At 41.5% G+C, this 16944-nt stretch overlaps 1 protein-coding gene across 1 annotated transcript in view; it reads left to right on the top strand.

Annotated features, from left to right (window-relative positions):
* RNF144B (ring finger protein 144B) overlaps positions 1-16944 on the top strand; it is a 55074-nt gene that overhangs the window by 19945 nt on the left and 18185 nt on the right. The window contains exon 3 of the mRNA XM_084282655.1: positions 8811-8915. Coding sequence (XP_084138781.1) covers positions 8811-8915 — 105 coding nt within the window. The remainder of the gene's footprint in view (positions 1-8810; positions 8916-16944) is intronic.

The following is a 16944-nucleotide window of genomic DNA, read 5'->3' as shown; positions in this document are numbered from 1 at the left end:
CACATGTGCCTCTACACAGGTGGTCACACTGCTCATATATGTATATAAAATGATTATATTCCATGTCTGGCTAAGCCATCAGAGTGTTAAGAAATATGGTATTTTAGTGCACTTCTCTCTGGGTCCAAAGCAAACTAATATTTATTATACCCTGATTAATACACTTACAAGATTTTATTTTGCCTCGCTTGGGCGAACATCAGGAGTGCTCTGCAGGGTTACTTACTGTTAACAACATTGCTGTTAAGGAGAACATGGTTTGGGGGGTCCTTTAAATGTGTGAGCATGCTGGTATCGGCTTTTTCCCCCACACCAGTTCTGCTTGGTTTTGCCTTTGCTCTTTTTCCCCCCCACTTTCTGGGCATTTCAGGTGCCTGACATGAGCCAGGCGAGCAATCACTCACTATAGCGGCGCTGCTATTTACGTCAAGCAGCAGCTTTTATCCATCTTGTGTGTTGTTTACTGGAATAGGGTTTGAGATGCAAAAAACAACATACAACAAACTCTGAACACAAAAGATACTTCTATGTCTTTGCTCCTGTGTTGTCAGCACATGTTTATGCAGGACCAGCATGAATCACCCTTCGTTTTTTTTTCCAAGCAAATTCTTTGTTAGGTCTTGTATTTCTGAGAAGCATGTGAGGTAACTGAGTTACAAAACATACAAAACAAATACTGTGATGATCACCTGTTTGTTATTTTGGTCCACAGAACCCAGTCTAAGTGAGATTAAACTTCCTGCAACCTTAAAAGGAGAAGTCAACGTGCAACGTTGAATAGGAGCACAGGTAGCTTCTGCCTTGAGTATTCTACAAGTAGAAGGTGATCCCGTGGTGTTTGGGAGAACAAGGTTTTCTGCTCTAGCTATGTGTGACAGCAAGGCCAGGGCTGTAGGCATGGGCAAAAAAGGCTTTTTTCCTGCTGTTGACAGCCTAGTGCCCTGGGCAGCTCTTGCCTGCCTGGTGAGGAAGCTACAGCCTGTGAAAGAGGAGCTTGCGTGCTGCTGCCAGCTATTTTTGCTAGAGGGGAAGGGAAAACCCTTCCACAGAAACAGGAGTTTCTGTTGTGCTTGGCCAGCAAGACGCTCTAAGGCTCCTCTGCTTTCCTTGTGCCTTTCAGGAGCAGCTGTGCGCTGCCCTACTTCCTTCTTCGGGTGGCCAAATATTGACATTTTGTCCTTAGTACTGTGCAGTCTTTGGCTGCTTGTGCAGGGGAGAGTTGGAGAACTGTAGACAAACTGATGTGAAGGATCAGCATCAGCAAAAAGCATTTGAAGGAAAGCCGCAGAGCTGAGGAGATTGAGCAGATCAAAGACAAGGGGAAGGCAGATGACAAAGAGCGTGGGATGTCTGCGAAATGAAGCAAATATGCACAAATACTACAGTGAAAGACTACTTAGTAAAACTTAGGAGTAAGGGAAAATTTGGATTTGCCTTTGTCTAGCAAACTCTGGGTTTTAATCTCTCTTCTATTTCTTTCTGCTAATTTTCAGGAGGAGATTTCTTGATCCTCTCTTCCACCTCTTTTCTCCATCCTAGGAGACATCTGTATGTGCTCGTGGCTGCACCAGAACACTCTGTTCTCCTTTTCCTAAATAGCCCTTGTGCTGCGATGCCCCACTTACTTTATGTAAGCTCACCTCAGACTGTTTTCTGTTTCCACCCACAGGTAGAAACCTGTCAAATTTTGACGTTTCAGATTTTTTTTTTCCCCCCAGCTTGACATTTGAAATGTTGCAGAATAGCTTTGTTTTAAAGTTATAAAAAAGAAAATTCCCACGCCTGCTAAGAGCGGTACTGAACACGTAGCAATTTTATAGTAATTTAGAGGGTTTGAAAACTTCTCACATGCATTTCTGGTCATTTTTAGTTTTGTGGTGCCATTTCATGGCAAAGATTGCCAGGAACCTACCCTGACTTTTCTGAAAGGCATCCATCATGTGCAGGGCCATATGTAAATTGGTTTTAGACTGTGCACCTGAGCAGCATCTAGCACCATTGGCTGTAGATCTGTTGAGACAAAGCTGACAGATTTCTCAGTCTTCCTTAAAAGATCCCCTAAAAATCCTGGCTTGGAGCAGCAAGAGGCCATTATATTCTAGTCCACTGTCATCTTTCCTTGTTGATATTTTCACTTGGTCATAACAAAGGAAGATGCTTGTTAGTCATGTTTCTCCTCCCCTTCTACTCAGGCACAATTTGTCATCTGAGGCTAAGGGAATTTTTTCACTTTCTTTCAAGCATCTTCCTCCTTAAGGCTTCTGTGTGGTCTGATCTTTTATCCATTTAAAGGTAACTTCATTTATCACTGCATCTGGTCCTTAGCAGTTAAAATACAGATCAGGCAATACAAGTACATGTTTTATTGGTGTGCTTTTGTTGTTCTTTTAAAAAAACTTTTTTTTTTTTTTTTGGGTTGGAAAAGCCCCACATTTTTCTTCAGGCAAAGTGCAGATACCTCCAAGCTAATCGACAGTAGGCTTAATTCATCTGGTTTTAAGACCTGCTGGGAAATGCTTGACACATTCCAGGAGTTCAGTTACTACACATTGAATGATGCAGATCTGCCATAACTGCTGGGTGCTGTTCCCTATTTCAATTTTTTTTTTTTTTTTTTTACATTTAATTGAGTACACAATTGATTAATTATTGAGTGGATCTGGCAGCCACTGGAGTGAAAATGTAGTGTTCTGACAAGTTACTAATACTACATATAAAACTTCACAGCTACTACCTTGTGATGTGTATGCACTGAAGAGCAGGGAACATTTGTAAATAAGAAAGTAATGAGAGCCGTGTCTTACATAATAAAAAGTACATGAACACTACAGAGAACTGAAGTGAAAACTAAACTTAATCTGTTCTGGATCGTAAGACAGAGAGGCACATGGCATCTGGAATGCCAATCAAAAAGTTATGTCTTCTCTCCATATGTAGTCTGTTTATTTCAACCCTCAGATTTTGAGTTTGTGAAAGGCTAGGGCTAAAAAAATAAACACTGAAAAAAAATGACCCCAAACTCAACACAGTTTTGAGGACTTTGAGAAAGAGATTTAACGTTTTAATGTGGATATTAAAATGTGGGCCTGAGGTTTTCTTAAATTTTCTGAAATGGAAATTGTCTTCAAGTTACACACTAGGAAGAAAGACTTTCTTCTTTGGCAGAATACTTTAAATCATATTTTGTTTAATGTAGATCATACTCTAGGAGTGGTTGGGAAATAGTGTGGACCTGTTTTTTTCCCCTAATTTCCACAGTTATCATGTTTAATTAAAGAAAGATACCCTTACTTGTTCTGGATCAACTGCTACACAGTGGTCAGTCAGCAGCACTACCTGTAGCACTTGACAGGAAAATAGGCCAGCTCCTTCAGTTTCCTCCTTTTTTCCTAGCCAGCCCTCCACCTCTCTTGAATATTACCTGTTCAAATTTGCTGTATCACATTTGTAGATTCCTTTTTATGCTTTCACATCCAAAACTATGAGGCTGAATTTAGGGAGCTAAAGAGCAGGGTAATGGAATATGTCAAAGTACTTGGAAAGGCATCATGTAGGAATGACTGGGATCCATCTTTTCTCTCTGGTATAGAGATGACCTGAAAATGCCTTTGACCACAAGCATAAGATTTCCCAGGGAGAAGGATATAATGCCTTTGTTACATCATTACCCAGCAACATAATACCAAAATTATACTTTGAACTCATTCTTACGTTGAAATGCAGAACTGTTATGGTCCTTCTGCAGATTAAAGATGTTGCCAAACCAAACAGACTTCCTTTTTTTTTTTTTTTTTTGGGTCAGCATATTAAAAATCCCCGCCATACAATACGATTTGGGAAAAGAGAGAGAAAAAAAGTTGAAGTTAGTGCAATGTGTCCAAGAAGTGCTGAAATGAAGAATCCGTGAGTAGTCTGAACAGAATTTTCAGTTCCTGGAGTTCACAGCTGACCATGGCAAACACTCTTGAAAAATACAGGAAGTGTTTATTACTGAAAAAAGGATTTGTTGTTACTCATTTGTGCATTGCTGGGTTGGGATTTTCAGTGCTTTTTTTAAAGAGTCTTCTTTCACGTTGCAACTTACACTTTTAACAAAGCTTTAGCTCCAGGAGAGGAATGTGTACTTGGGTATATGCAAATATTTGCCTAAATCGTAACCTCTTTTACAAGTCCTGTAAACCAAAAAAAAAATGCATATATATTGCATGTACTATGAGAATATGATCCGAATACTTTACAGGCCTTAACTTATTAGATACTCATGAGTAGCATTTTCTGAAGTAGGTAAAGAGACACCTGTCTTTATTAAACAGCAGAAGGTGATGGCTTGAAAGACAAAAACATGTTATTGTCAAAAACAAATTGTTGACCCCGAATGCATAGAAAGAAAATTATTTGAAGAAAAAGTCTCATTATGCATTTTGAATCTCAGGTAGAAGAAAAAATTATTTGTAGTACTATTTTCACTGAAGTTGACAGTAGTCCAGCAGGAGCAAAAGTTGTTTGTCGACGTTAGATTGGCACCAAAACCTTCTGTCAGGTTTACTGCTTTTTACTAGTGGAGTAGTATTGCCACATTGTAATGTATTTCTCTTCCTTGGTTGCATCAGGATTACACAATGCCTTCCAGAACACAACTAGCTACATGGTATAGCTGCTGTAACGAGGCAGAACCTCAGTTGAGTGTAAAGTGTTCGGGGTACAGTTGCAGGTATGGGAGTTAAAATTCCCCTGGTTGGCTTCTACCATTTATTTGAGGAGCAAATGTAGGGGAGCTAATCCTCTGATTTCATTTGTAGGCAGCAGGATTCAGACCCATTGAGGGAGACCTCAGAAGGTTTTTAGTCCGTTGTCTTGATCGTTGTGCCTCAACTGGGTGAGGCATTTGTGGACACCTCGCTTGCTGCTAGGAAGGGCACTGTTGATGACTCTGGAGATCAAGCCTGTGCTATGGCTGCCACTGAAAGCCACTGGTCCTCTGGTGCAGCTTTTGCAGCCACTGACTGCTCCCCATGCTTGTAAATCACTGCACTGGGGGAAATTGGAAGGTGTTGTGAAGCCCACGGGTGTCACAGCCTGGTGGTTTATTAGGTGTCAAAGTTAAGATCCTTTCAAGGAACTTTGGTGTCAGAAAATGCTGAATATCTTGATCTTGCCTTCACTTTGCAGAGTGACTAAATAGCATGTGTAATAAACAAATAGCGATTTTCCTTACTGAGATATTCTTGATTTTGTGTAGACAAAAATCATAGAGAAAAAAAAAAGTCTTATGTCTTTATAATGAATTCTTTATTGTGTAGGAGAACATACTGCTGGGAAAATGAATCATGATGCATTGTGTAAACAGTGAATCCTCTTCTTGTCACATTTGCAGCTTTTACATCTCTTCAGATACTTTTATTTGCCACTTTTAAAGGAAGTAGCTAGATTAGTAGCTGAGCTGTAAATAATAGTAAAACTTCTTTAAAAACAGTCTTGCTGTTAATGTGGAGGTGTATTTGAAAATTTTAATAATTTTCCACAATCTCTTCTTTGCTGCTAACTTGTGAAAGAGGGAACAAGAAGTTCACATCTTCATTCATGTACAGACATAGGTAAAAAGCTTAATCCTTCAGTGATAAATGTAAAGGCTTCCTTTAAGTCCTTCTATCACGTTCTTGAATTGCACCCAGAACACATTCTCCAAGCTCAGAAAATCAAGGCAAAATGTTTAATAGCTATCAAAGCTGTTTAACGTGGAGGTGGTGAAGCATTTGAAGCTCTGTGGCACTGCACAAACCTATTACAAAATCTCCCCGGGTCACCCCCTAAAAGCACAGTGCCCTCTAAAAGTACCGTGGAAAGGCTCAACTCGCTGTCCTCACCCATGATCAGGTGGTGAGTGAGACGAGGAGAATCCAGATGCATTAATAATCCTCAGCAACCTCTGCTCTCCTGCCTCGGTATCCCTAATGGTTCAGCTAGTGCATGTAAAAGCTAAAATCAAAATCTGTGCTGTGGATGGGAGCTCCTTAAGCGCTCCCTGCCCATGGTGTCAGGGGAGGGCAATTGCCAGCGCTCTGAGCTTCTGTCCTGGAAGTCTAAATTAAGAACAAGCCTCTGGGCTGCTGCTAGGCCTGCAGGAACTTCTCAAGCTTTGTCCTCACTCTGTAACTGGCTGACCTGAGCTGCCCCCAGCATACAAATCCTCTGTACCATGCTGTCAAAACAAATTACTAAATATCAGGCAGCACCACCGAGGAGACAGCAGCCAGGATCTCAGCGAAAGTAAAAGGTTGTTCTCCCATGCTTGCTGATAAACTAAGGCGGACTAAAGTTTTTGGCAGGAGGGGAACTTTCCCCCTTCTTCAAATGTTGCACGTTGCAGCTCATGCAGGCTTTGGGGATGGGGCTCAGAGGGCTGAGCATCGCTCATGGTGGAGAGCACGGGCACAAACCAGGAGGGAAGCCGTGTCGGGAGTCGATGCCTGGTGCCCCGTTTCTCCTGCTGTATGATCTGAAGGGTGTGGGCCCCTGGTCTCCATCCACATCAGCAGTGGGGCTGGGAGCTGCCCTGGGATCTGGGGACACTTTTTTGGCACCGCCGTGACTGTGCCTGGTTTTCTGCTTACCGCTTTGTGGTGGAGCTGTGGGTTATAACGGGGTGACTGGTGTGGTGGTTACACTGACTGTTCATGAGCACTGTACCTAAATGCCTTCAGGGAAGGTGGACAAGTGGATGGGAGCAGGCACAGGGTCTGCTGTTTGAATAACAAAAGAGTAGCTCCCGGGTAAATCTGGACTGATGCTCCTTAGGTGGTTCATAGCATCTTCAATTACTGATTTCTTTTTCCCCCTTGACCTGTGAATATCTCCCTCACCTCCCACGTATTGCTTGTGTACCATCTCTTCCTTACAGCCTGCTCTGCTGCTTTCTTACAGGAATGTGTGCTGGATCTGAACCCATTAGTGCTTAATGGGCTAGATATTTAAAGCTTGCCAGTAGGTTATGTCCCTGTATTCTTCTAAATGAATACTATTGAGATATTTATAAATCAGATGTAAATTTGTTTAAAATGCCACTAAGTTAATGTGCTTCTACTTGCTTGAAGTGTGTAGTTCATCCGAATTAACCAGGAAGGTGCGGACGGGGACATTTCAGTGGAGGGACAGAATAAGGAGGAAACCTTGTTTCTGTTTTTCGAACTCCTGGGTAGCCTGACATTTAGGAGGATACCAGCTTTCCAATAAAAATACAAATGAGGAAATTTCTTTTAATTGGAGCCCGTTACGCAAAGCCTTCTCAGAACAGCCCAGACTAATGCAAGCTTGAATGTTAAATGCCCATAAATACTGGAAAAGCACTTTGTGAAGGGGCCTGGGACTTCATGCTCTGATTTCCCCATATCCCACTTGGTGGCTTCTGGACTCAGTGCCCGTTCCTGAGGCTGGCAGAGAGGCAGAGGTCTCGGGGACCTCACACTTCGACACACTTCTTGAAAACTGAGAGGCGTTTAGCCAGGGAAACCCAAATTAGACGCCCAAATGAGGGATGGGCAGGTAGTGTTTAACCTGTTAGCTGTCCTCAGAGGCACCCAGTGCTGCTGCTGGCCTTTGGGGCTGGGAGCAGGGAGGAGAAGGGGAGCGGGGGCATCAGGGGAAGCAGCCAGCAGCACTGAGGAGGAGGACAGGCTTACCATGTGGGCACGTAATACAAAGCTGAAGAGAAAAAAGCTTCCTTAGTCCTGCTGCTCATAAAATGTGTTGCTTTTCATTTACAGTAAACTATGCAAGCTGATACCAAAATCTGCCAGAAATCCATGTCTTTTTATTTTTTAGAGTGATTTGCAATTTACTGTATGCTTTTTGAGCGTTTTCAAGGAGGTTTGCTTTACCTTTTCAAGGTTTGCTTTATTTTATTTAGGAGTGAGTCCACTTACTTGCCTGTGTACTTTGGAGTTAAAATTAGAACAGTGCTCTTCAGTCCATTGCCCCAGTTTTATTTCATGACTTTACTGAAGACTGCGTAGTAAGTGTTAAATAGATGAAAGAATTGTGGATCCCTAAAATCCAAGCCAGATACATTTGAAACCGGCATGCTAAATAAAATGTGAGGGGGAGCAAAGGGCTTATTTTTTGGAAAGGAGAGGCCTGCCATTTTTGGGTGATGAAACAATTCGGAAACATTCGTAAGAAGGTTTCCATGCTGGAAATGGACCTTGAACTCTTGCTCAATAGCCTAGAGGCTGATGATAAATTAAGGTAAATCGTGGAAATTACCTGATCTCTGTGGGGCCTTGAGAGGGAGGAGAGCCCTGATAGCTGCACATCTTGTAGGACAGATTATAACCTCCTCTAACCTCCTAGCCCTCCGTTTTTATGGAGCCGAGAACAGTAGCCTCCTTCTTGTAAATGAGGTCTCCTACAATGGGGACTGCTGCCTCAGAGTCTGAATTAAAAATGCAGAAGGAAAGACAAAAGAAAGAAGCCTGTTTAATTAGGATGAAAGATGTCGTCCCCCCCCTCCCCATAATCTACCCAAGCCAGTTGAGCACAGCATAGGGGCTGTTAGCACTGAAGGGTCTGACTTGCTGACTCGGGTAAACACAATGCTCGGCAGATGAAGTCATGCATAATTAATTGTTCTTTGTTGCATTCTTTCCAATGTAATGACTTGTAACATTCACGCTTGCAATAATTGATGTTTTCTGTGTGCTGGAGCTTCAGGACAGCCAATTAAGGCAGTGGAGGTGGTAGCTGTGTAGTATCTTCAGCGTCTGTGTGTTCCCAACATGTGGGCTGTAACTTTTTTTTTCTTTCCTTCTTCCTAGTGCCTAAAACAGTACATGCAGCTGGCAATTCAAGAAGGTTGTGGATCTCCTATCACTTGTCCAGACATGGTATGCTTGAACCATGGGACCCTACAAGAAGCAGAGGTATCAACACTTCTTTCTTCCTCTTTTTTAACATAAAACCCCCCAAGTACTTTTCTTCATCTACATAATAAATATGATCATGTACTTTTTCCTCCCTTTAATTACCTTTAATGAGCTTTTGGCAAGAAGCCTGACTAACAAGAGGAACTAGAAATAAGCAGATGTTTTTCAAGGGTTTTGCTCCTTTTTTCCTTCTCTGTGCCTTGAGGAAGGGTTTACTTGGCATCCAGACAACTTCTGAATTACCCGTGCAGGTGACTTAACCAGAACACCTTGTATCCTAGAATTGCTGAGCCTCCCTTAGTGCTGTCAATTAAAACAGCTTTGATATGACTATAAACACTGAAATTCCAGCACCTCTTTAAACCCAAGAGCAAGAACACAAACTGATTGTATGCAAAGCCAGAACTTCTTCCTCCATGTTTATATTGGGCTTCAGCAACCAATTTGCAGCCTGTGTAAACATATGAGACCATATAATTGTATTCAAAGAAAGGTATCTGCACAGCACTGGGTGGAAGTAGGTCTTAAGAGAAAAGTGGCTTAGTTCCCAGGGCAGAGATGGGAGAGATTGAGAACTCAGAAGCTAAACGAGGCTTGGGCACAGCTGTTTGCACATCTGGCGCATGCACAATCCCCCAGAGTAACATGAATGTTCAATTTGAAAGTTGGAAGCAGAGAAACCAGAGGGAAAATGTAGCTCCTAGACCTCCTTACACTGCCTGGGACAAAGGGGCTCAAGGGGGCTGTCAGTGGCTCCCACCAGGCTGCCTGGTGGCCTCCCAGCAGAGCTCCAGCAGCCTCCAGGCTGACCTAGGGCTGGTGTAAAGTTTCTGAATTGGGCTTAGCTCCAAACCCATGACATGGGGAGGAGCTGCTGGCAGCGTGGCTGGAACCTTTATGCATGCCAGCTATTCTGTGCATCTAGAAAGCCATGGAAAACCGTGGGCAAATCCGATTTCACCCTGAGGCTATTCTTGCTTGCTTGCTCCCTCTGTGAGCCAGGTGAGCCACTGCTGGGCACAGGAACATAAGCAGAGATAAAAAAAAAAAAAAAAGGTGGCTAAAGGATTTTGGCTCATTCAGCGCATTCTCTTAGCGTTTGTGTGCAGGAACAATGTCAAGGAGAATCAGACCTCCATCTGGAACTACAGAAAAGCAGTTTATTTATTTATCTTCTGGCTTTCCTTAACCCCTGTTTATACAGATGACATAACTGTGCTAGAGGTGTGTAATCGTATTCAAATGCAGTCATGCCATTTGTCACAAATTTTTTGTGTGTGGTTATTTTCTGCTGGGGAGAAAGGAGTAAACTCAATATTAACTCTGTATTAAGAAGTAAACTCAATTCCATTCATTATGGAATGGGATTTTCCTCCAAGCAGGCATGTGAGAGATGGATTCACTGGGAGGCAAAAGTTTTGACTGAAAATGAGGGACCTCCTTTGTTCCACTGACACTGGCAACTGTACTTCTCCTCTCTGCTCTACCACGGGGCTGGGAAGATGGCATTCATTGAGGGGATCACCTCTAATCACAGATCACCTCTAACCGGGGAAGGAGTGCGACTGAGTTGCAGTGGCTCTGCTTGCATAAGGGAAAGCAGATATAAAACACCTCACACAGAACTGGAGAGAGTTACCAAGAATTACATTTTTGCCCCCAAAAATCATGATCTCCTCTCCAGCATGAATTTGAGACACAGTGCTTAGCTGAATCAGGGTCTGGGAGTTGCAATTATTATTATTTTTAATATAATAATTAAAAATTATTATTTTTTATATATGGGATATGGTGGAGCTTTTCTTTGGCTGAATCCAGCCGTTGTGGAAAGAAGTTAGCTGTTTCCTTTCCTCTTTTCTTCTGCATAGACACAGAGAAGGTGTAGCGCTGTCCCTCCCACCTGTAGCACCAGACTGAAGACAAATAACATTTATTGAAAATGCTGTTTTAAAAGAAAATTAGCAAATGGCAGGAAGAATTCTGCACTGTTAAATTCGGGTTATGATGCTATAGGAACTGTAAGGATGTATTTCCCATTAGTAAGCAAAAGGGCACTGGAGGGCATGTATTAATGGACCATTAACTTAATCCTTGTGTGCTTTTGGGGGCTAAAGGCAGAATGACTAAACAGCCCAAGATGTGCATTAGTGTCTGGTGGATGAATGAATATTCTGACACTCCCTCTTGGTGATGCACTTAAAACACAAACCCTCTGCTTGAAAAGCAGACAAGCTCCCAACCTCATTAAAATGAACTGCGTGTGTATTTTACCAAATACTTATTTTTTTTGATGAAAAAAATAAGTCAAAACAAAACATGAACAATAGAATTAATAGCCTGTCTCTATTAATAATCTGTAGGATTAGTAAATAAACCACAGATTATGTATGAGCACTCTGTATTCTATTTTTCTTTTCTTTTCTTTTCTTTTCTTTTCTTTTCTTTTCTTTTCTTTTCTATAAAGGCTGTTCCATGTGAAAATGTGGCCTTTAAAAGCTACTATTTAAAAAATAGAACCTTATTCAGATGGGAGAGAATGTCCTTACATATGACTATTGTTTGGCATGGAAGTACTATTTAGCCTTACAGTTTATTCATTACACGCTCTGAAACTCCAGGTGTGGAAACATCAGCCTCCTCGCCTCCAGGAGGGCTGGTTGTTTGCTCTCTGGCCTCCAGCAGGAAAATGTTCCTCACCTCAACAGCGCCATGAGAAATGTCATACCTCTGGCAACACTTTCTCAACCATTCAGTAGCATCTAACTTAAAGATACTTATGCTTGTGCATTTAAAAATTTGTCTTCTGGTAAACATTCAGTAAAATAGGCGTGTAGACTTTTTCATGTTTTTATTTATATTTTTATTTTTTTTCTGAAAATTATGTAAGTGCTACCTCTCCTGGGGGGAAAAATACATCAGTCCTTTTTTGGCATCAGGATTTTGAAATAGTGTATTTTTCAGGTCATGTCCATTTCAGACCCTGCTGTAACTAATGTTTAGCAGGCACTGTTAGGGTTTGGAGAAAAAAGCAGCAGTTCGAACTGTCTTTCTCACGAATGTGGTGTTAAATAGGTTCCTCTACTTTGGGCTAAATTGTGTCTAATTACGTTAGCTAGCACAGTTGTCTTGTTTGCTTTTTAAATGCCTTTTGCCCTAGCCTGCACAGGGGAGATAAGGTGAACTTAGACATAATTTGAAGTGAAGAAAAGCCTTGCCATTGACTTCGGTGCATTTTGGATTGGGTCCTGTTCAATAGGAGACCTGAACAATTAATAATAAAGCTTATAAGTAACTTAGGATATGTAACATTTATGAAAGTTCATCTACTTCTGTCAAGGTCTTTATTCAAGGTGTGTAACATTTCTTCGGTACTTACCAGTGACCTACTTGTCTTCTCTGTGAAGAAAGTATGTTTTGTCTTCTCAGTAAAACCCCTCAGTGTTACTGCTGTTCGGTACTAAATTATTAGAGCTTTTTCACTGCTCTGGGCTCGATTCTGACACATGTGCTTCTTGTGTTGCTTTTGGCAGTGGGGAGGGCAAAAACTCAGGTTAACATTGTAAATGTGTGATGGAATTTCTTCCTATATTTGTCATTAAGAAATTAGCAAGTCTGAATAGTAGGCATTTGTCTCTAAATATTTCATTGGTGTTTGGGGAGTAAACTGCTTATTCACAGAGCACAGGAGATGTTGGGAGTTAAGGCTTAACTTAGGTGAACTAGAACATTGTGTCTCTCTGGACCTCAGAAGAAAATGTTACAGGTTTTGTATTCTTAAAAAAAATTAACATAGGTAATTGGAACTAGAAAATTGTACCTTTCAGTACAAATATGTTTTCTGACCCCCCCCTTTTTTGTTTTTACATTAACAAAAGCTAGTTGAAACTGGTACTTTCTCTGCTTGTTTTTGGTTTTGACAAGCAGCGTACTTGAATAGAAGGAACTGTTCCACTACAGTGCATGAAATCAAGTCTAAGCCTAGATCATATCTTGACCTGTTACATCAAGATATCAGCTGCTTTAAGTGTAGCTTGTTTTAAAGCAGAAATAAATGGATGTTAGTGATGAGAAGGCAATGTTTTTGGCTACAGGCTCTGTTTCAAATAGCTGGTTACACAGAAAAGGAAAGTTTAAAAGCCATCTCATTAAACAAGATGTTTGTCCTTTCGCACTCTAATAGTACAATAAACAAAAACGCTTTGGATTTGTTCCTGGTAGCAGAAGGTAGAAGGAACATCTTATGCTAATGCAGCTCTCTTCAACTGTGCAGACTTCTCCTGTCTAGAATATTCCTGTCTCTCTTGGGGATTTGCTCCATTGATTTAATTGGAACAGTTAATATCCCTAACCTAAATAGAGGGTAATTTATTATGATTCGAAATGGTTTTACGTGGTGCAAATGCAATCAGCAGTGTAAGCTGTGAATCGGGGTAAGTCTCAAGTGCATATAAGGACTTCCAATGTAGTACTCGCTTGGATGATTTCTAAGGGGTTGTGCTGTGCTGTTTCTAATGTCTGCATTGTTCTGAAGCTTGTAGAGCTGATGCCAACGAGGCACAGTGATGTATGTAATCTGATTTGAATTACAGTTGTGCAGGGAGCACGAAGAGCGAGCATCATTTGGGCTTTCCTTATGCCTCCGGAGTTCAGCAAGAAGTTTTCCTTTGCACTCCGTGCGGTTTCTGCTTATTGCCCCCTCCGTCTGTGTAAATACCTGATCTCTGCTCTAACCTGGCAGAGGGTTGTCAGCACTTTGCAAAGAGCTGATGAAATGGGACAGTGACCCAGATCTTCGAATTCTTTACTGTGTTGTATTCCATACATAGCTGAGCAAAAAGCCCTCGGGGAGTTGTTTTAAAATACTGGTTTTATTTTTAATTTGAAAATTGGTTTACATTTTGCTAGGGGCAGATTGAAATGGTAAAATGGGGAGGAAGGTGGGAACATGTTGCAGGCCAACCTACTTTTTTCACGTTCAAAATTAAAAAAGTTCTTGTTATTTACTTGTTCTTAAATCTGAGGGAAGTAAATGCAAGTCTTTTGTGTGTGTTTGTGTGTGTGATTAAATAAGGGAAGAGCTCCCTGATAGAGAAAACTAATACGTTAATGTTTCGTGATTAAACTACTGAGCATAACAAAGCACAGCCCAAGTTAAAACTGCTTTGCACTGCTTGCAAAATCAGGCACTGCCTCTGTGAGTGGGACTTCAGCAGAGCCAGGCAGCGCAACCCTTTGCTATTGGTGCTGCCAGTGCAGGACCTCCGCTTGCTGTGTGTCTGCTGAAGAGAGAAAGGGAGAAGGACTTGTGCTGATGAACTTTCCTCTCCAGGCGGTATCAAGACTTGATTCATATGGGTGTGAAAGGAAGTAAGGCCTATTCAGTTCTCCTGATTGTCTCCTTGCATCTCCTTTGAAAGCCTGAGAATAGGTGGAGCGGTGATTTTCCCTTTCCACTGTGGTAGCCAGTGTTTAAAAACAGGGGAGTTGTTCTTCCTTGGCTCCTGGTTACTGCACTGCCCAAGTTACAAGGAACAGTCTGCCCCTGTGTAAACTGAACTCAATTATTTCCAACTCTTTCATTTTCCTTCCTTTGCTCTTTTGTCTCGCATAGCAATAGCACCCCCGGTTATTGTACCACAGTGGGCAATCTTTTGGGACACTTGGCAAGGCTCCTGCTGGAGCCTTTTGTGGTTGCGAGCTTTCAAAAAAAATTTTTTTTTCTATGGATTTTTTTACTTCAGGTGAAAGCTGCTGTTCTTAGTGAGACCTGCCAGTATTCATGTGCTCTACGACAAGAGTACTTTAAATGAAGTAGTTGCCTGTGATGCATAGAAAACCAGAAGACTTACTTCAACTCCTACCAGTCTGATAAGTCTCAAACCAATGTCTTTTCATGAGAGGAGAGTCCTAGATTCTCATTTTGTTCAGAGGTTTTTATTGTAACCTTAACCTGGTGTTTTTTAAAAAAAGAAAAAACACCCCAAACTTGTCCCGTAGCATTTCTTGTTGCATTGAATAATTGAACAATTTCTTACCCTAGAGTAAGAAATGTCTTGCTTTCTGGCATGCCTGTGCTCTTTCTCTTTTGGCCCTTTGCCACCTGCCGTGTTGCCAGTTCGCTTCCTCCCCAGGTCTCCATCCTGTGCCAAACCCATGGGTGTGTGCGGTCGGGCAGGACAGGGATGTTTGGGATGGGCTCCCAGATGGGGCTAAAAAAATTGCATGGTGATGAGCATTTAGACTCTGATGCCAGGTAGGAGGAGATAAGCACCTCATTGCCCAACCATGCTGTCCAAAAGCTGTCTTACCATTGAGCATAAATGAAATTAGCAGCAAAAGGGGCAGGCTGCGTGTGCCTGGAGCTGTGTGCAGGGTGCCAGACCTGGGCCACAAAGAGGCTGCAAAGGAGGAAGAGCAGGGCTGGAGGAAGCCAGTGGGGAAGGCTGGCGTGGTGAGCTCAGGTTTTCAATAGAAGAAAGGGATGCTTTCAGCACCGACTCTGCTGCCTATTGAAATCTGCGATAAAACTCCTAACTCTGCTCCCACTGTCATCAAAAAGGCCGATTTTTAATACATGGGAAATTCTGGGCTCAATAGAGCTGCTCTTGAAAAATGGTTTGTTAAAAGCAAGAGCAGGCACAAAAAGGCCTCAGACAATGACACAATTCACTCAAGTGGCTCTTACCCTTACAGCATTGAGACTCGCTGTTTTAATTTAGTCATAATGAAGTAAAATTTAAAGTAGTTGCCAATGCTCACCCAGCTAGAGAAAAGCAGATGACTCTCTTTGTTTTCAGAACTCTGTTTAGATTTTAAGCTGCCTTGGGGAGACTGGGCAATACTGAAATGATGTCTTGTGGGTTTTGTGTAATTCTGTTGGTTGGCTTCATTCTTTGCTGAAGCTGCTGAACTTCACTCTTTTTGACTCGTTTGATTAAGTTGTTATTTGTTTTCCAAGAGTGTTTCAGCTAACTTCTGATCAACAGGTGAAGAGTTTTCCAGGAAGCTCGCTGTGTAACGGTCATACTAAAGTATTGTGTATTCCATGAAATTACTTTCATATTAAAAATACTTAACACCCTGAATTCAGAAGCTGAATGAGGACAGTACTTTAACCACAGAACTGATTCACTAGATTATGAGTATGCTTTGTAAAGATTTGTCAGTGTTTCCCAGTTAGCTGAAAAATCCTCTGATTTCTTCAATTAAAAGCACCTTTAAGTCTTTTAAGTACCTTCAAACACTTACATCTGGACAACAGTGGCATTGTTTTTTGTATGACATTTGTTTAGCTCAAAAATTGATCCAAAAATCTGCTTCAAAATGCAATGTTAATTTCATTTGATTTGAGATCTTAATAAAGCGATTCGTTATCTTCCAAATGGATATATTCTCTGCTATTATTTTTTCCAACTGCAAAAGCAGAGGTATTTGCAACATGAGGCTGAATATATATTGAATTTTTCTGTCTTTGTATTTCTTCCCATGAGTGCCTTGCAACACAACCCAGAAGGGTAGCAAGGGCCAACTTCTACTCCAGTGAGAGCAAAATTTTGCCTTTACAGTAATCTGAAGGTCCACGGTGGTCTCCTGGATATAAGGATTGAGAACACCTTCATTTCAAAGCTGTCGGTTCTGTGTTGTCTCACAGGGCTTCAAATGATCAGGTCTTCTACTGGTATTAGTCCAGGTTTATTTTTAGGAAAAGAGTAAGTCTTTTAGGTAGGCACAGAAATTTTTTTCAGTGCTGATCTGATCTATGCTCTGCAATGTTGTGAACGGATCAAATAAGAGAATTATCTCATATTTTGAATTCAACAAACATTTGGCTTCTCAGCTATCTGACAAGTCTCATTTGAACCCCTCCTTACACTGTATGCAGGTTTGGTTATTAGTTTTAAATACTTGGTTATTTTACAAGGACTGGAGAGCAGAGCATTTATCCATTTAGACTAAGTTAGCTTAATTATGGTAATGCCCAAAATGTATTGACAAAGCCTGATTGCCTATGCCAACTAGATTGTTA

Source organism: Netta rufina (assembly GCF_964035555.1).
Source record: "Netta rufina genome assembly, chromosome: 2".
NCBI lineage: Eukaryota > Metazoa > Chordata > Aves > Anseriformes > Anatidae > Netta > Netta rufina.
The sequence above is the reverse complement of the archived record's forward strand: the minus strand, read 5'-3'. Positions and strand labels throughout refer to the sequence as shown.